This window comes from Protopterus annectens, chromosome 3.part0, assembly GCF_019279795.1.
Source record: "Protopterus annectens isolate FY-2018-M chromosome 3.part0, PAN1.0, whole genome shotgun sequence".
Taxonomy (NCBI): Eukaryota; Metazoa; Chordata; order Ceratodontiformes; family Protopteridae; genus Protopterus; species Protopterus annectens.
In genome coordinates, this window is record NC_056731.1 from 1,902,714,648 (window position 1) to 1,902,735,621 (window position 20,974).

At 33.6% G+C, this 20,974-nt stretch overlaps 1 protein-coding gene across 1 annotated transcript in view; it reads right to left on the reverse strand.

Annotated features, from left to right (window-relative positions):
- The window catches only part of LOC122797168 (carbonic anhydrase 1-like), a 316,092-nt gene that overhangs the window by 182,490 nt on the left and 112,628 nt on the right, over positions 1–20,974 (reverse strand). Inside the window, exon 4 of the mRNA XM_044065987.1 lies at positions 10,821–10,916. Coding sequence (XP_043921922.1) covers positions 10,821–10,916 — 96 coding nt within the window. The remainder of the gene's footprint in view (positions 1–10,820; positions 10,917–20,974) is intronic.

Consider the following 20,974-nt stretch of genomic DNA (forward strand, 5'->3'; position numbering starts at 1 on the left):
CCATAGCTGAAGATTTCATATTTTTATATATAAAGTATATAATAAGTTCTGTACTAAATGTGATTTCATTATACCTGATTTTTTCTTTCTAATATAATTTTTTTATTTTAAATGCACATCTATTAATATTAATGGATTAAATAATACAGTAAAGAGGGGGGGGTCTGTTCAAATACTTGCAATTACATAAAGCTCAAATAGTATTTCTATGGGAAACACATTTACTTAGTAAAGATGTAAATACACTTTCATTAAAAATTATGTTTTTTTAGCATATTCTGGCTTTCAAGCTAAAAGAAGACACACTCTCATTTTATGGGAGAACTCACCAGTAATGTCTAAAGGCACACTCTCATTTTATGGGAGAACTCACCAGTAATGTCTAAAGTAAAAGATACCTATGCTGATAAAAATGGTATGTTAAACATTGTTATAATTGCGTGGAACAGAAAACTATATACATTGGTGAACTCTTATTGGATTCCAGAGCTTGGAGCTAAAGATGCAAAAAATTACTCAGACACTATAGCCTATTACATGAAAGATGAAGTCATAATGGCTGGTGATTTTAGTTGTATTTTAATAGACAAAGATTCCATTGCATATAGAAAGCTGGGAATCACATCTTCAGCCAAACACTTAATAAATGTTGTAAAACTAATGAATTTAAAGAATATGTACGAGATAAAGAAAACAAACTCACTTCAATTTCCACTATGCATATAGATATGGAACACAAACAAATATTGATACATTTTTTCTCTCAAACAATCTGTTATCACACATTAGATAAGCTTCAATAGTTTCATGTCCATTATCAGGTCATAATGCTATAATCTTTAATATTATTGTAAAAACTGACAATTTAATATATCACAGGAGATTACCAGTGTACATTATTAAAATAAAAGGTTTCAAGGATTGGTATGTTAAAGAGATAAAAAATTTCCTGGAAATAAACATGAATGCGGAAATGTCTGACATTGTCCTGTGGGCTTACTTAAATGGAAGAGTTGCAAGCTGGTATATTAGTAAAACAAGAGAATGGGACAAAGAATTGAATACACCACAGAACAAAATAGACACATTAAAGTTAAATTTAAAACCAAATTTTTGGGGGCTTTTCCCCTGGACCTCTGCTGAAAAGGGTCCACTGGCCTAGTCTGACTAACTCAGCAAACAAATGTAAAATAAATAAATAAATGACATTATTAGTCTGAAATTAAAAAAGTTAAATACAAAATATTTTGAAATGATAAATTATAAAGTTTCAATATGCCTGGAAAAACTTAAACTTCAGACATATTCAGTAAAACCTTTAAGCTTGAATAAACTTGCTCTTAGATCAAAGAAAATAAATAAACTAAATTATATTAAAGAAATTATAACACAGATAAATGATAAAAAAGAAAGACGGACAGATATTAAAATTATTCTTGAGAGCTTTAAAATAATTTATGAAAATATAAATAATAATACAAATAACCTAGGTAATGATGATATAGTTCAAACTTTTCTAAGGGAAAATATAAATAATAAAATATCAAGTGAAAAAATGAAAAAAAAATTGAGAGACAATTCACTTTGACAGAAATAAAAGATCAAATAAAAAAGTTAAAAATAATAAGGCACCAGGCTTAGGTGGTCATATACCAGAACTATATAAAATGTTACCAGATGATGCAGTTAAAATATTAGATAAGGTCTATAGAGAAATAAAAACAACTGCTGAAGTCACCCTATCATGGAAATATTCCCTTATATCACCTATTTTAAAACATGATAGGAATCCTACAAAGTCCTCAACTTATTGAACCATTTCAGTTGTAAATGTGGACTATAAGATGTTCATGTCCATTTTAGCTAACAGATTTAATGTACTTATACCTAAACTATTCAACAATGACCAGACTTTGTTTATTTTAAATAGACAAGTACAGGATAATATAATAAGAATACATACATTAATAGACTATTCAAATAAAAATGAAAAAGAACTTTCTATCATTAGTCTCAATTTAGATGAGGCTTTTGATTCAGTTAATTGGTCATACTAGTTTGAAACACTTAAAGTATATAATTTCTCACCTGTGCTAATTGCATTAATTTCTAAGTTATACAGTGACTCTTGTAAATATGTTAAGATACATTATTTTCTTTCTGATTCCTTTAAATTACAAAAAGGCAGAAAATAAGATCCATTATTTATTTATTTTTCTTTTTCTTTTACATTTGTTGACCAGGAGGATCCGACTGGATAAATGTCCATTTTCAGTGGAGGCCCAGGGAGAAAAGCTTCAGAGTTACTAGATATAACAAATCAAAAAGGTAATCATACTACATACAGGGTTATTTCACATATAAAGAGACAGGTACACATCATGACATTTTTAGAGAAAATACAATGTTATGGCTCCACATTTTGGAGGTACTTAGGCACACAGAAAATGTAGTATCTGTAAATGGTAGCTGGGTATACCAGTTATAGTACCAGTATTTTCTACCAGAAATTCTGAGAGTTAGGACAAGTTAGTATTTGGAGATTGGTGGAGGAAATGTTGTGGGAACAGCAGGAGTAGGGGGTCAACCTGGGGGGAGGCATGGGCATTGCCTATTGGTAAGTAGGTGTTCCTTTAGTAGATGTTTAAACTTATTAACAAAAATTGCTGAGGTAATATTGGGGGGCAGTGAGTTCCAGATTCTACCTATGTAGTTAGGAAAAAGAGAGTCTCCTGCTGAGTTGTTGGATTTAGTGATTTTGATTAAGGTCCTGTTACAAGAGCTTAGTTGTCTTGGGTTTTCTTGTATTTTAAGTAAATTAGACAGCATTGGTATTCTCTCTGGATGTAGTAGGAGTTTTTTAGCAAAGACTAGTTGGTGGAATGTGATGAGATGTTGAAATTCCAACCATTTAAGTTGGTATACTGAGTGGCAATGATGGGAATGATAAGGGGCGTTTGTGGCAAATCTGGCGATTTGATTATAACATGTGTCTAGTTTTGTGATTTCTGTTTTGGATAGGTTGCTGAAGATGGGGGCAGCATACAGGAGTGTGGATAGTAGCATAGTTTGTGCCATGGTGGTTTTGGTCTGCTGATTTAGGTATGTTTTATTTTTGTACAGGCTGCCTAGTTTTTTGTGTATGTTTTTGATGGTTAGATTTATGTGCAAGTCAAACCTCAGTTTGTTGTCAATTGTAACACCTAGTAATTTTGTGTGGGAATCTGGAGAGATAATGGTACCATCACTAGAAGTAATATTGAAAGAGTTAGTGTCTATGTTGGATTTATTTGTTTTGAAGATTAGTAGTTTGGCCTTTTTTGGGTTCAGTAACAAGCTTTTACTGAGAAACCAAGCTTCAGTCTTATTGAAAACCTGTTGGGTTGTGGAAAGGAGTGTGTGGGGGTTGGTGGCTGAGCAGACTAAAGTTGAGTCGTCAGCATATTGTATGACTGTTGCATCTTATGTGATCTTATTTAGATCATTGATGAATATTGAAAATAATAGAGGGTCTAAGATTGATCCTTGTGGAACTTCAGTAGTAATAGGGAGCAGTGTGGAAAGTTTGCTATCCAATCTGGCTGTTTGCTGTCTACCTATTAGGTAGTTTTGAAACCAGGCCAGTGAGTTAGTGGCTAGCCCAAGGTCGGAGAGAGACACAAGAAGTTTGGGATGGTTGACCATGTCAAATGCTTTTGATAGGTCAAGAAATATGGCTGATGATAGTTTCCCCAGGTTACGGTTCTGGTTTATTAGGTTGGTGAAAGAGAGGATGGCAGTTGTCATACTATGGGCTGGTCTAAATCCATGTTGGGAAGGTGTGAGAAGTTGGGTTTTTAGTAGGTATTGCATAAGTTGATGGTGAATGCATTTTTCTAGTAATTTGGCAAGTGGGGATAATATGGCAATAGGGTGATAGTTGGTCAGGTCTGTACAGGTTCCACCTTTGTGTAGTGGGGTAACATATGCTATTTTCCAGATTGTTGGTATTTTGCTTTCCTTAATTGATCTATTCAGGAGGATTGATATTGGATAGGCTAATTCATTGGCAGCTATTTGTAGTTATTCGGCTGGAATATTGTCAGCAGCTAGGCTAGTTGGCTTACCTAGTATTCTTTTTATATAATCTGTGGGAATAGGTTCAAATTGGAAGGTGGTATTGGCAGCTGATTTGGGGTTGCTAGTAGTAGGTGTTGTGGGTTGTTGGTGAACCAATTTTGAAATGGTTTCTATGAAAAATCTATTAAAGGCTTCTGGAATTTCAGTGCTATCCTTTACAATGGTTGGTGTTGGTGTACTTGGTTTTCTGGGGTGGAGTAGTGTCTTTAGTCATGCCAACAGTTTTTGGGGGTTGTTTTGGTGTCTGCCTTGCAAATTTAGGAAGTAATTCCTTTTGTCTAATAGGATTTGGATTATCATCTTTACTTTTGCATTAGCTGTAGAACCCTTTGCTAGTATTAGATCCAATAAGAACATTAATGGGCTCAAAACAAAAGAAGATTTCAAGTGAAAGTTTCAGATCTTTGCCGATGTTATTTTACTAATAGGAAATATAGACAATTCATTAGAACATATAATTAGTTCTATGAGTCAGTTTGAAGAAATCTTGAACGTAAGATTTACTCATAATAAAACAAGTACATGATTAATAAAAAATTAAAAAAATGCATACAAAAATATTTAACTTCAATTGGAATAGCAATCAAATGAAATACCTTGTTATAACCATTATGTCTAATAGCAAAGAAATGATACAAACAAACTTTCAGCAGGTTACTGATAACATTTTAAGTTTAGCCATAAAATTGGAAAAAAATTCTTCTTTACCATGAAAGAATGATTAATGCTTATTAAGATGGTGTGTGTGTGTTTTTCGGCTTTTCCCAGTTAGGGGTCGCCACAGCGGAACTCCGGTCCGCTAATGATTGGCAGTTGATTTTTACGTACCGGCTTGCCAGGCCTGATGCACAACCTTCAACGAAGGTACGCCCATTCACGCATGTCTCCACGCAGAAGACGCTCTAGCTGAGAATCGAACTGGACAGCGTCTTACTGTGAGGCGACAACTTATTAAGATGATAATTCTCCCTAAAATATTGCTTGTCTTACAATCTTTAGGATTATCTCCACCAAAAAAAAATGATGAAGATAAATAATATTCTATTTAATTTTTAGGCATCCTAATAAACCATGAGTTTCCTTTGATTGACAGCGAAAACATTTGAAAAATGAATGAATAGGATTCCCTGATATTCAATTTTTATGCTGTTTCAATAATTATAAAAAGTTATAAAAGTTATACTGTTGTGGATAAATTCATCTTACGATTCAGAATGGAAACAAATACATCAAGAAATATTATTAGTAAATAATAAATATATCACAAACAGTCATAAACAAGTAACCCCCAATAGTTTTATCTGATTATTAAAAGATTTTAGCATAAGTGGAATGACATCCTCTTCTCAAATGCCCTATTTAAATAACATAATTTCCTCTTTTCAAAAGTTCACACAGTATAACCATTGAATTAAAGAATTATTATCTCTATGTTTCCAGTCGCATATACAAATGACTGCTTTGAAGCTCATAACTTCAACAAAAGGCTAGTATTGAAACAACAAAGTAACTTAATTGGTACTGATTTATATATCTATATCTATCTATCTATCTATCTATATATATATATATATATATATATATATATATATATATATATATATATACTATTGAAAATTTAAGGTCCAAATACAATCACAATTCTGAGAATTGGCTAATTTTTATAAATATTTAGAGACTTTGTGAACACAGAGATTAATAAGGTATTTAATCTAGATAAGAATCATTCCCCAAATTATTGGAATTCTTAATAAATATCAATATTAATGCAATGGAAAGTAAATCATATTTGTCACAAATTAAAAAATTCTTAAGTTAGATTTCACATATTTAGACAATTCCTATTGGAACCACTCCTCAAAAATTAATAATGAAGACTTCTCTGAAGAATACAAAAAATAATAATAAAATGTACAGATAAAACTATATCTTTATTATACTGGACATTTTTCACTTAGAAATTCTTACACAGAATTTTTGTCACTCCTAAAAAATTATAGTTAGGTATAAATCAAATAGAATTAAATACTGGAAATGTGATTATGAAATAATAGCTGAATGGATGCATATAGTAATGTGAAGTAATCTCCTCTTTTTGGAAAGAAATTAATAAATCCATTCAAGCTCTATGATCAGATAGATGTAATATTTCTAAATCTTTAGTTTTATATAATTCTCTGATTCCTTAGATAATTCCAAAAACTCAAGTGCCTCTTATTTGGTCTATTTTTCCTATAGCCAGAAAAGTAATTACTAAAATTGGAAAAGTAGCGCCACCCCCTCTAGTGTTGAATTTATTAGTATGGCAAAAATTGTTTGCAGTAGTGAACTGCATACTATAACGATGAGAACTTCTAATATTACACATTCATATAAAATCTTGGCTTAAACTTAAAGACTTGCTTGAACAATAATAATTGTTATGTATAACTTTGATGTATTGATCAGCTGTGGAACTATGTAAATAGTTATTTGTTTGTTTTATAATTGACGTGTTTATTTATTGTTTTAAAAACAACTAAAAAAGTTAAAGAAAAAGTGATGGAGCAATAACAACAAATACCATTGAGGTTGTTCTGTATCATCTTTTTCATTTTTTTTTTATTTTATTGGTTCCAGAAGACATTTATTTTGACCTGGCTCTAAACATGTCCACATGAAGTAGATCATGTTTAATTTTCTGGTATAAACGATTTATTATTGTATTTGCATTTTGTGAGTTTAATGCTTTTTTTATTTTTATAACAAGGTAAATGCCAAAATGGCATTTTCCCATCACCCTCTCTTGTTTGGTATAGATTACAGATAAGGGCTAGAATTAAATGAGATACACAAAATTTAAGTAACTTGGTGTACCCACTTGTTTCAAGTCATTCATTGCTTAGGATGTTTTAAAGAAAGCTGTGACTAAGCTGGAAAACATTTTATTAAAATATAATTGCTAAAATATATTAACAGAATGATGATGAGGTAGGCAGAATGAGAATAAATGAATTTAAAGGAATATTGGGGGAAGGTATTACTAGGTAAAATTTTGATGGACAAAAGTATATACCATAATGAGAAGGGCAGAAGTTTGATACATGATTGTTATCACATATATGTACAAATAAAGTGTGATTTGTGTTATCTTGGGATAATTTCTTTTACTCCAAAGTACAGTTAACAAGGAGTTACCATAAGTAGGAGTATGGGGACTTCAACTCTCTATGCCTGGAGGTACAGGGGGAAGAAGCCCTCTGCAAAAATTTTTATTGTTAAGTGTGCGCTTTGAGTGCACTCATATTTATCATATGCCAGTGTTTGCATATCTGAGGGTCAGCAATTGGTTGTGCAGTGTTTTGTCATACATCCAGTGTAATGCCATGAGCTAGAAATGCAGAAAGAGAATTTCCTGATAGTAGAAAGGGGTGGGGTTTCAGAATGGATCATGCCATTTAGTATTATGCTGACTGGATTCTTAAGTCTGCTCCAGAAGAAGTCAGGCGATTGGACTAATCTTACCTCTGGGGATAAAGTACAAGCTATTTTGTACAGGGGAGAAAATATTTATGACATTGAACAAGATTTTATTAATACCTAACTGAGACAAAAAAATAAATGTAAGGGTGTGTTTTAGGGTTGGAATTTTCCTCATACCTTCTGTGGGAGCCCTCAAAACATTACAGTGAAATTTTTCATTACATCCAAGTGACACCTCTATGTGCATTTGCAGTTAACTCCTACTGATGCCTCCAGGCATCAAATGCTGTTCATAGTTACATCAAGTATTCCAAAACCATGCTATCTACAAGGTTTTAAATGATTTCATCTTAAAGCATACACAACGGCAAACTCAACTGCATTAATATTTGACTTCTGCCTAGTGCAGGTAAAGAGATAGTAAATTTTGTTTTTATGATATTAATTTATATAGATATAATTTTCACATTTTTCTAAATATCTCAACAACCAAGTAACACAGACAGAACTCCTTAGCCTCATATGAAAACTCACAGCTAGTGAACAAAATGCTGCTGACAGTATGTGTGTAACTTGAATGGTTGCTGAGATATTGTAAGTTGTTTACAAAATATTACAAATGTAATAGTTACTATGTCTACTCTGACTTATAAAACTCAGTTATAAAAATAGTTTGTGCAGAAGGGTTTGCCATTTATACTTCCTTCATAACCCCTATGGTTCCAGAGATATGAACATTTGTTTAAAATGTGAGGACATAATATGATTCTGTCAAAAGACTTCGGCTCCGTCCATTAGAAGTTACAGTGCAGGCTTCCTGAGTTCCACTGGAGTTAAAGAGCTAAAATGTGCTTGAGATTTTTAGTTTGGTGATTTTATCTAGTGTTGTTTTATTGAAGTCTGTACTATTCAGCAGTGGGTTGTACAAAACCAGGCAATAGGAATTTGCACTGGAAAAGTGCTTAACAAAAGTCATTATGTCCTTTCTCCTGTGGTAATGTAGAATGCAAAATTACAATAGAGTAATTAAAAGGTGTGAACACTATCTGCATATCTAGGATGAGGAGGCTTTGCTCTCCCCTCATATACAAGACTTCTGTTACACAAAAGCATATGTTTAGACATTTGTATGGATGTTATTGGTTTGTATGCAAGATTGGAAATGCATGTGTTTGGAGAATGTGGATTTAATGTAGCTGTCTTGAAATCCAGTTTGAAAGGTCACACTTAAAACATATACCCTATTATACCTGTACAATCCACAGTCACTGTGCAAATTTACATTTATGGTATGCATTTGTGGGTGTAAGTTTGTATGCTTGCCATCACTTACTGTGTGAGTTTGGAGTTGTGTATGTTTGGATATCATAGATTTAATACAGCTGCTTTTAAAGTCCATTGAAAGATCTGTCCTAAAGAGAAATACCATTTATGAGCAATGACGCAGTCACTTGTATAGACTTACTTTATCTAGAGGTAAAACATTTCACCAGTTTAGATGTCAGTATGCTCATGAAATGAATTATTTTGAAAGAAAAACAACCTTAATGGCTGTATTGTATTTAGTGATTGTAAATCCATAGCTCTGCAATTTATTTTATTATTATAATTATCATTATTAGGATTTTTGGCCAAAGATTTGTTTACAAAATATACATTTCTACAGTTTATCTTGCAAATATAAAACATTTTTTAGATCCAGGCAATAATTTTTTCTCTCATCGAAAAGGAAATTTTGCATTTGGTTATGAACCCTCTTTAAGAGTATGCTGCAAGAATGTTCCTTTCTTATATTTGTATGTCATCTTCTGAAGTGCTTTGATATTTGGCTTTGTGAAACCAAAGAATAAAAAGCTGAAGATACATTAATCTCCTTTCTCTTCTTCCTCTTGTGTTTAGTATCCTCCATCAAACCATTGATCTATAAACAGCCATCTGCCCCACCCATCCACTTAGAGAATTTGAGAACAAGGCTTTGTCCTTATTTATAGAGCTATGTTAGAACACCTTATCAGGTCAGCTACCATAATTTAGTCTTCAGTATTCAATCTCTAGGACTCCTTCTACTGTTTCCATCACATTCTCCACAGCATTCCCTATTATGTGCACTTTCCCATACATGGCATCAAAATCATGCCCCCTGCTACTGGGAAATCTCAGTGTTGTACTTGTACTATATTCCCCTGTGTCCGTTAGGGTGAATGCAGCTAATACTTATCACCCTCCTGCCACTTCCAAGTTGGAAACTTTTTCTTGGCTTATTCAGTTCTACCTGTCCTGGCTGGTCCAAAAACATCTATGGCATGCTACTGAATTATAATACCATTTTTCACAAGCAAGATCCTGAACTGTTTTAATTAATTAATTAATTAATTGAGGTTTCTGATTACCCATGTAATCCACTTTAGGTCTGTGGGGAATCTGGAGTCTGTCTTGGAACTCAGTGCTGTAGCACACAAACATTAATCATGAATGGGGTACCATCCTTCACTGAATGAACGCACACACACACACGTGGGCACACACACACACACTCGCACACACACACACACACACACACACACGCATGCATGCACACAGGCAAGTAGACAGACTGACAGACACAGTTGGACAGATAGACACACACAGGCAGACATGCAACACACACACATCACCTATTGATAATATTAAATCTTTTTAATTGACCTACAGCACATCTTTGGTTTGTGGCAAGAAAACATATATGGCAACCCATCTAAGAAGTGAACTGAAGGACCAAATTTTATGATGCAGCAGAGATTAAAAGTACACCACTTTGCTGCCACAAAGAAATATACCATGTATGCTACTGTGCACATTTTAAAAATAATTAATTTTATGCAATCAGATATGATACAATATTATTTTTTAATTACCTTACTTATCGTGGTTTGCTGCTTTATATTTTGTTTTTCTCAAAATGTCTGTTTGCCTGAAAGATTGTTCAGAAGTTCCAAAAAGCTATGCTGTCAAGAAATATGCACAGTCTCATGTTGGGGGGGGGGGGGGGCTATACTACTGGAGAAGAGGGATTATACTCTGGAAGATGGCATACAGTTCCAAAAATCATGTCTACCCCTCTTGATTTCTTGGGTTGTGAAATACTTTGCAGACTTTTGGAAAGAAGTATTTAATAAATAAGAAATGTGTCTCACTTTTTGGGCTATTTAATTGGGGTTATAGACATGCAAATAGTCTTCTGATATTACAGTAGTATTTACCTTAAATAAGACGCTCACTGCAGCTATTCCATCAGGTTGTGTAATAGCCTCAGAAATGCTTTCATATTTCTCTGCATTCCAATGAACCAAGTGCATCTGAAATAAAAAGAAAATATATGCATATGTGTATTTCATTACAGATTCAAACATCAGTTTTTCTCCGAGATAGAAGTTTGCTTTTTGCTTTCTTTATTAAACCCAAAGAGTAACAGCTATTACTTACATACTGAAACTGATGTTCTTAGTGAACACTATTCAGTGCACAGAGGATTATAAATTAATTTTACACTGTTTGCATTTAGCTGAATTTTAAAAGATGATTTGTTTGGTGTTTCAGGTATTATCTGTGCTGATTATCTTCCTGAACTATGAACCTAAAAATTACGAAGTGCTGAGCAGACAAGATCCACATGGGGCATATCCCCAGTGAAATAAATGGAGGTATGGTAAGAGTCTATATCAAATTGTCGAACTCTTAAAAGTTCGAACGTCATATGGTCCACATCATATGATCGAACTTTTAAAAGTTCAAACGTTTCAATGGAGATCATCATACAGTGCAGAATGGGAAGATTTCCCTTTTCCTGCACTGTAGTGTGATCCCAGAGTGCAGGGGGGCTTGCCCCTTAAACCATTCGGGTAGGTTTTTTTCTTTGGTTTATTTTTTTTATTACATTTTAGAACTTTTGAAAGTTCGATCATATGGTGTTGACCATTTGATGTTCAAACTTTTAAAAGTTCGATTATGTAATATAGATGCTATGGTAAAATAACATTTACAGTGCTAAAGCATCAATAGATGAATGAGTAGTGTCTCGTGATGATTTCTAAGTTATTGCTATTTACAGCTGGGCCACAAAAACATATCAGAGCCATATATCCTCATCATCTTCTTAACAGCTGGCATTAGAAGACCTGTTTAGATCAATTTGTTCTGGCTGGAATCAGCTACTTGTTTGCTACAGGTCAAGCCAAACACAAATTGTACAATACAGTATAGTGTGAACAGGCAGCATCAAATACTACAGTTAATATGGATATTCATGTAATGAAGGTCAGGATGTCACCATGGGCTCACTATATAACACGAGTGGCAAAAGAAGATAAACAATAAAATACACTGACTGCTGGGATGGTCAGTCACTGGAAATGCTATGCTGGAGTTTAAGCTTTTGTGAGGAACATTTAAGGCTAAAATATAGTTGTCTTAGGTTTGTTTCTGTGGGGATTTTCAAAAACTTAGGCATGAGTGCTAGGAATAACATCTGGATACATACTTATTTTGTGTGTGTGTGTGTGTGTGTGTGCGTGTGTGTGTGTGTGTGTGTGTGTGTGTGTGTGTGTGTGTGTCTGTGTGTGTCTGTGTGTGTGTGCGTGTGCGTGTACTCTTGTTTGCATCCATATAGAATGCATTATGAAGACTTGAGAATGAATGTTTGAGGATTATGTTTCAAGTTATTTCATGTGGTAGAAAGGCAGGCAGATATAAGAAAGATTTTTAATAAGACAAAGTGTAATATGGTCTATCGTGCTGCCATAGAATAGCTGGTACTGGGTGTAGATTCACTGCAGGAGAGTCAGCAGTAATTTTAGAGGGTATAGTGTGCTGCACCACTAGCAGCTACTAGTATGATGGTTTTCTGCAAAACAGGATAACCATACTATTAAAAAATACTGGCCATTAAAGAGAAGAGAAGTCATTGTTTATTGGGCGTATATGAAGACTACAATGCCTAAATACTGCTTCTCTGCACCTTTAGAAAGAAATATGACAGTAATATATGTCTAGTCCAGTGATTAGTTAAGAGCTGCCATCAATTAGGTAAGAGGGTCCTTGGCAACGCGCATGGTCAGTGAACATGTCAATAAAGAGTTTAATCAGTGGTTAGTCAACTTAACTTTAATAAAATTCTTGCTAGGCAATGGCATTATATGGTATTTGATGCAAGATCCACACTAAGTGAATCCACTTTTACCTACAGAATTAGGGACAAAGCAAAAATAATTAGGGAAAAAGCCTCAAATAAGGAACACTTTTTAAAATTGAGGACAAAATATCACATTTTATGGGAGACAGCACAATTTTGAGAAAAGAATTAGGGGAGTCCTGCAAAATAGGGACAGCTGAGAAGTATGGTGGGGACTTTCATCACTTCTCCTTAGATTTCTGAGGGTTGTTGGTATTTTGGGTTTTTCTTTCCCATTTGGTTGTATGCAGCTCATTACACTGCCTGGAAATAGTCCAAATGCTATATCAGATTGAGTACAATTTCTCCTCTTTGGATCTGGGACTTTATTGCTTTATGGCATCTTAAGACACTTTACATAATAAAGTTCAGATTTTGGTAGGGTAATTTTTGTTTATAAGCAAAAAGTTCAGATTTTGGTAGGGTAATTTTTGTTTATAAGCAAAAAACAAAAGAAACAGGTAAATGTTTCCTTCCACTCTGTGCTGTTTTTACCATTGACTGTTGTTGCGCCAGGCCTGTCAATTAAGGCAGCTGATAAAACAGAACTGACTACAGCTCACACACACACACACACACACACACACACACACACACACACACACACACATATATATAGATCTCCTTCTGTTTGTGAAAAGTACACTTCATCAACAAATAGAAGGACGAGCCTACTTCCGCGAAAGTGCACTACATCAAAAGTACACTTTCACAAAAGACAATTTGCCAAATTGCATTACAGTTGAGATAAGGGAATATATCCTTTTCCCCATTGTAGTGCGATCTCAGAGTTAGTATATTTAATTGGGGGTGTGGGGGGCTTGCCCCCCTGCATAAGTGTGAGTTAGTGTTTTTATTTATTTATTTTTTTTGTGTTTGGTTTTGTTTTTTGTTATTTTGTGTTTCGCGAAAGTGCATTTTTGACAAAATGCACTTTCACAAAAGTGAGTTTGAGGGTTTATGTTTTGATGAAATGTAATTTTGATAGATCAAATATATATATCACAACTACTGAGCCTCCTAAGAAATCTTACTATAGTTTACCAACAGGCAAAGGGGAGTTAAACAGTCTACTACTAAAATAATCATCCACCTCACCCTTAAATGTATCAAAACTAACAACCCTCCTAATTCTTTTTTTCTAACTATTATTATTGAAAGTTTTAACATCCAAAAACCCCCAATATATTATAACATTAAAACTTTAAGACAACAAATAACTATAAGAACAAATTAAAAAAAAAAATATAACAAAAGCAACTATTTACGAAGGTCTACTAAACAACAAAAAATACCAATATTTCAATTTCTAACATTGCTCACTTAACTATTATAGTCTATTTTCTATCAGTTCTTTAAATTTCAACCAAGCATTGTATGATGAAGAAACTCTATTTGTTCTTGTCTTGAGTATAGCAAATTTAAGTTGATACACATTATTAGCAGTGGTCATGAATTCTTTCATGGGGTAGACAAATTATTCCAGTGTTTTGTAATAACCTTTCTTGCTATTGTCAATATACTCCATAAAAGATGGTATTTTATTCTCATAACACATGCAGGAATTGGTATATTGAATAAAATTAAGATATTAGTTAAGATAAAGTTATCATTGAAGATAGCCTGTAAAAGAGAATTTATATTATCCCAATATGGCTTAAGCAATGCACAATCATAGAACATATGTCGCCAAACAGTTTTTATATCTGATTTGTACCTCTAACACCTAAGTTCTTTTTTTGTACATTAGTGCAAATTTATATGGTGTAATGAAATGTCTATGCATGATTTCCAAGAGAATAATCTCTAACATAGTGAGAGAGTAGTTTGCTTTGATATTAATAGCATTTACTTTTTATCTTCCTCTCTCGGAGAATAATTGTTAATAAGTCTGAAATAGTCCCAATAATTTGCTTTATAATATTTTATTGCACTTTTAACCATTTAAAATATTTCAGATAAAAGTCCTTTCCATATTATGTTCTAATGTATCAAAATAATTAAAATTCTGTAAATTTAGGAACTGTGTATCTTACTGTTGGTTGCATCAAATTAATTTATGTTCAGTTGATTTCCTACAAACTTGAATGTCTAGCCACATTTCTTTATTTATATCAAATTTAGTTATAATATAATCCACAGTTTGTATTTTCCCATTTTCTACCAGTTGATGCTAATATATCAAGTTTTTTTTTCTTTAAGTATCTTTTTTTTTTTTGATAAACTGAATGACTAATATTACCCTGAGTGTAGGCTACAGGAAATAATAAAACCAGCCATCATGTATATGCTGGATATATATATATATATATATATATATATATAACATGTTTAAATATGCCAAACATCACAGTAATATAGTATGAACTAATTAAGTTGTTTTTAATTTCTGAGAAATAGTCCCTTAGTAGCCAATGAAAATTATTATTTAACATTTTATAATGATGTGTTTTTCTTAGATGGATAGATTTTAAATATTTTTTTTCTTGAATCTCTTTCCACATGGCATTATAATTAGTGTTCAGCTGTAATGTTATTGTTTCAGTACAGACAATAAAGAATATATTTTCAAATCTGGTAAACTGATATTTCCCCCTGACCATTCTCTTATGTGATGATTTAACACCAGTCTAGGTTTGTTAAGAAACTAGAGATATCTCAAAATCAAATAATTAAACTCTTTTATACAATCTTTAGTAAGAGGAAGAGCTATAGTTTGTATTACATAAAATATTTTTAGAAGAATAATCATTTTAATTAAAGACAGTCTCTCTGCCATTGCAAAAATATTTAATTTGTTAAGAGGATGTTTTATTCTGTTCAAACTAGTATTATAATTAAGTGTTATTATATCTATAATATTATATTTCAAAATTATCACTAAATAATTCATTTTTGTTGTCTACAATATATTTAGAGAATTTATTATCTATTTTATATCTTTTTCTCTAATTCCAGGTATCTAATAAACATTAATTAATGTATATATTTCCTTTTCATTTCCAAAGTCACTAAACATAATATTCCTTTCTCATTATTATATACACTTAGAATTTTAGGTATTGAAATAAAATTCTTCCATAATATAATCACTCCTCTTTTTTCTGTTTATAATGAGAATTAATGAGTACAGTGTAATAATTTGTATTATGTCTATATCTTCTTGTATTAAGTTCATTTCCTGTAAGAATATAATTTGAGAATTAAAAATCTTTAAATATTTATTTAAGCTACCCCTCTTACAACCACTATTCATTCCATTAACATTAATGGAAATACAGTTCAAACATGTCATATTAAGAAAACAAAAAACAAACAAAAAAACCCCTAAATTTGTTTATTTTAGATGTCATTGCTAATGAACCATTTCTATAAAACTTGAACTGCCTATTTATAAATTGAAGTTTTGCATCTTTGAAATTATTAGTTAAACACATTCTATTAATAATAATAGACACCAATAGAAAAACAAATGTATTGTAAAATATTAAGCATAAACTTTGTTCCTTTCTCTCCTCATGGAGTTTAATACTCCTGGTTTGAATGACAATCCAACCCAAACACACCCACCAACCACCAAATACAAGTCAAACACCTCTCCTCTACTATTTGAAATTTAAATTGAATGAAAGGTCCTATTTTTCATGTATTACTATATAAAAGACTTTTATGTTTTAAATTGACTAATTATATTAATCACAATGTATTAAGATATGACATTCAGTGTATTCAATTAATTCACTTCTAACTTATAGTAATTAACCGATGTAATAAGTCATCAGTTCACGTTTCCATTTAAAAGATACAGATACAGTCTGAAGTTACGTGAATCCAGATAAAAAATAAGTAACACTTCCATCTATATTACCATCTTCTCATCATTCTAATATGTAACTATATGCTATTACCTAAATGCTAGTTAACAAGTCTGTAAATTATAAATCATCAAACTACAAGGCTATACATGTAATAGTTTTAAAATGAGAATAGATATTTTTTCCAATCTAATATTACATATAATTAGAATAACAAAATTTAAAAAACAAGTGTGTTATTAAAAACAATATATCTCTTATTAAATACATCTGTCCTATGACTCTTTAACTGATAAACTCAAGTTTCCTAAAAAAGAGAAAAAAAAAACTCTCTCTAATAAAACATTCTTAACGATAACAGCCAAACAAGCTTGTTATATTACTGTATATCCAAGGATGGGATTCATTCTTATTATTAAAGAGGTACCTGGGGATTCAATAAATGCATGCTGTGCATTGTGTTTAAACATAAACAAGTGTGACCATGTATAGCAACACAGACAGCAGCAGTTATGTAAACCTATTACCCTATGGGCAAACTAGGTCTGTAGGATTGTGCAGAATGCCACAGTGATCATCAGGGTTATTACTAAAACAATGTATATAGTTCCAACACATTGTATGAAAGTGTATATAGTGCAGAGTATTGTGGAAACCCATGTCAGACATGCTGAATAAAAGTTGTGTAAATGATCAGTAAGGGTACATAGACTGCATTATAAATAAACAGTCAGGGGAAGTATGTGTATTGAAAAGGGCCACACAGATTAATTGTAGAAATGAGCACAGGGGAAGAGGACAGGTGAAGCCTGGTAATGTACAGCACATGGGAGCATGTCAATGAAGACAGCTGTAGCATGAACAGTAATCACATATTGACATGATACAGTATGGACTGCACAGTTATTGTATATTATGTGACTGTCACACAAGGTGCCATATCAATGGATCAGCTACTTTGTGATATAAGCATCCTGATATGAACAATGGACAGGACACATATCAGGGATGAGACAGAAGCAAGCACAATCAGGGACAATAACAGAATAATATCAACAGTAATCCCATGTCTTACATATATGATTTTGAGTGATCATAGATGGTTCTGCAAGAACACACTGTACAGCTATTATGATTCATCAGTGAATCCAGCACATCTCCCTCAAAAGGTAACATCTGTCAGAGGTATTTGGAGGGACACTGTTACACCTGTATTAGAAATAATGAGCAATCCTGACTTTTTGACAGGTGTGCATACCACTTGGTCTACTCATAGGGGTGTGTTGTCCATATTGTAATTATCTTCTGTATTTGTGTTCATAATTAAACTAATCCCCTCATGAGTTTCCTTCATCTACTGTGTCCCCATGGCTGTGACATGAATCCTTCATGCATGTTGATACAGCATGCATTATAGCAATATCACACTTGGATTCAATAATTGTCCACACTTTGCAGTCCTCCACAAAGCTGGTTGTAGAAAGGATGTGTAAGTCAGTTTTGATGTCTGACACTTAAATAATTTACTGGAAAGGGCCTACCACAAAGCCCTGAGGTATGGACCTGGTCTCTGGACTCTAGATAGAGGTGACTTCACACACTGCAACATATTTCTCTGTCATGTATGTGTTCCAGTTGTCTACCCACTTGGTGACATAGGTGATTATGACCACTTGTAACAGTTTCCTGTGTAATCCCTGACTGTTGATTTATGCCAAACACCTTGGCCAGGTGATGTTACACAGGATGATAGTGTTGTCATCATGCATGCCCTTGTTAACCCTCTTGAAGACAGTGAACAGATGTAACAGACATGTAGCCTGAACAAACCAAATGTGGGTTTAGTAAACAGTTGGAATATTATGTGTGTCCTTTTAGAGAAGGTCCATGGTGACTTCTTGGCCTACCTCACAGATAAGGAGAGTCAAGATGGGTCTATAACACCTTGCATCAGGTGATGGTCCCCCTGCATCAGAAGGATGCATGTTGCTGTACACCCTTCTTTGGGAACATGGGCTACTTGGAGGCTGTGTTGATATATGGATCCAACTGTGTATGGTAGTTAAAGATTTTAAGTCATGCTGTAGGTAACCTGTGATTGTTGTCAGGGCCCATTGCTTCTGTTTTATTAGCCACACAGAGTGCACAGATGTGCTACCCTGCTGAGAATAAATACCGAATAATGTTTGCATGTATACTTTGGCTGATGGCCAGTGGCAACAGAGTGGTGAGATGTGAGACAAACTCTCAGCTAGCAGATTGTCTCTGTCCTCTGGGTTGGTATGTCTGCTGACATCCACACACAGATCTGTGCTTGGTTGTATATTTTATTTAACATTTCATATGTATTGGACTAAATTATTTGTGACAAGACCTCCATACAGCCTTGGCCATTCATTACATTCCACACACTGTTGCTATGCACACAGTCATACAACTGTACCAATGTCACATACTTATATCACTTGCACAACATATGCCTATATGTGTTTCATGGGCAAGCTGTATTTGAGCATCCTTATGTCATATCAACATGCATTATAGATCAGTTGTTTGCAGCTCATGCAGAACATGTCCTGACACAAATGTTAATAGTCATACGATGATGCTGCTGATCACCTCAATAATCCTTGGGTGTAGCAACACAACTGCACATACAATGAATTCAATAAGGTTGCAGTTGTATCAAAACATGTGATATATTGGTTGCATATATCACAGCATAACAACCATGTGTATGAGACAAAACTTATGTGACAATTTAATCAATATAATTTGATATTGATGTCAGTCACTGAACATTTAATGATGGTATATAGACACATGCACACCTGTGCCATAATGCAAGTGTAACTATGATGGCTGAATGTGAACTGTGTAGAAGGTTGATCTGCTCCACTACAAAAACACATATCCTGAAATAACAATATACATAATGTATCTTACCATGTCAACAGTTCTCAGGAGGCATATTACTACAGCTGTTAGAGAAGGAACTTGTACTACAATGGCATCAATGGCCATAAACACATTAGCTAACATCACAGATTGTAAGACCCTCTTGTAGCCATACTGTACATCTACACCTCAATATAGTACATATCAATGACAGCAACATTGACATGTAAACCATTCTTAGGGTCATAGGACATTATTAGGCTAATGGCCAACATCACATGAAATCCTAGCCATTACTATAACCTGTAAGAAAATCCCTATTTCTATACTAGGTAAGATAGTAAGCCTATTGTCCATATATGTGTATACTTGTCTGATTGCATTACATCCTGCCACTGTCTATATAGGACCTGTGCACCACACCATCACAGAATTAGCAATCACACATGCAGTGGTCTTGAGATGGCTTGCAGCAGCTCATGGAAGGACTCTGATTCATGATGTGTGCTTGCATATTTGACATGAGGATATCCTCCACTCCTCTGCGGGAAGGATGTCATGTGGTCAGTGGAAAAAGGAGGATGGTGGATGCAGGGGCTATGGGAATGGCTTTCCAAATGGTAGTGCAATGAAGAATGATTCCAAAGATCATACAATCACCATAAAATACCAGCAACCATATACACACAGTAGTAGATTGGGCTTGATTTGAGCATTAAACCTGTGTAGGTATAGACTATGAATGCCATGCAATGTCACAGTAGCAAAACCACATATGTTAGACAGTAAAACTGTCACTTTGCACTTTACAGAGTATGATAGCATCATTGTATAATGAGGAGAACATGTTGGGAGGAGTGTAGGGCATGGATGTGGAGTCACATCCCTGTGTAAAATTGTCTCAAAAGTGATAGGTGTACATACAGATGTGCAAGTCGTCTGGTGTCAGATTAGAACCCCTATATGTGTAGGTAAATTAGTTTGTAAACATAGTAGTTAATGTTACTACCAAAGCACAGGTTTATCTTGTATATTGTCAGAGTGCATGTTATATAGGATGACATCATCATTGTATGCTACAATGAGAGGTTCAGAGCAGGGTTTGACATAGCTGTGGACTCTCATATCATTCTAAAATTATCAACATAATGAGTGTTGATCGTATATTCAGTTATCTAATAGTTGTAAATATGTATTTATAATGCAATTACATAATTCTTTATTCTACGTTTGCCATGTGTTACCTTAGCTTAGCATTTATAAGCAGCATTGCATGGAGGTAACTACACCACTGAACAGCTGTTCATCATTGCTCAGCATTCGTACGCAATGCCAAACTCTGCGCAAACACAGAAGACAAAAAGTGAAGGGCTTCACTGTTTTTTTCTCACTTATGTGTGTGGTGTGTGATTCTATTTTTGACCATACTAAAGGTGTTAACATGGGGTAGACAGAAAAGTGGTGAAATGTGGAC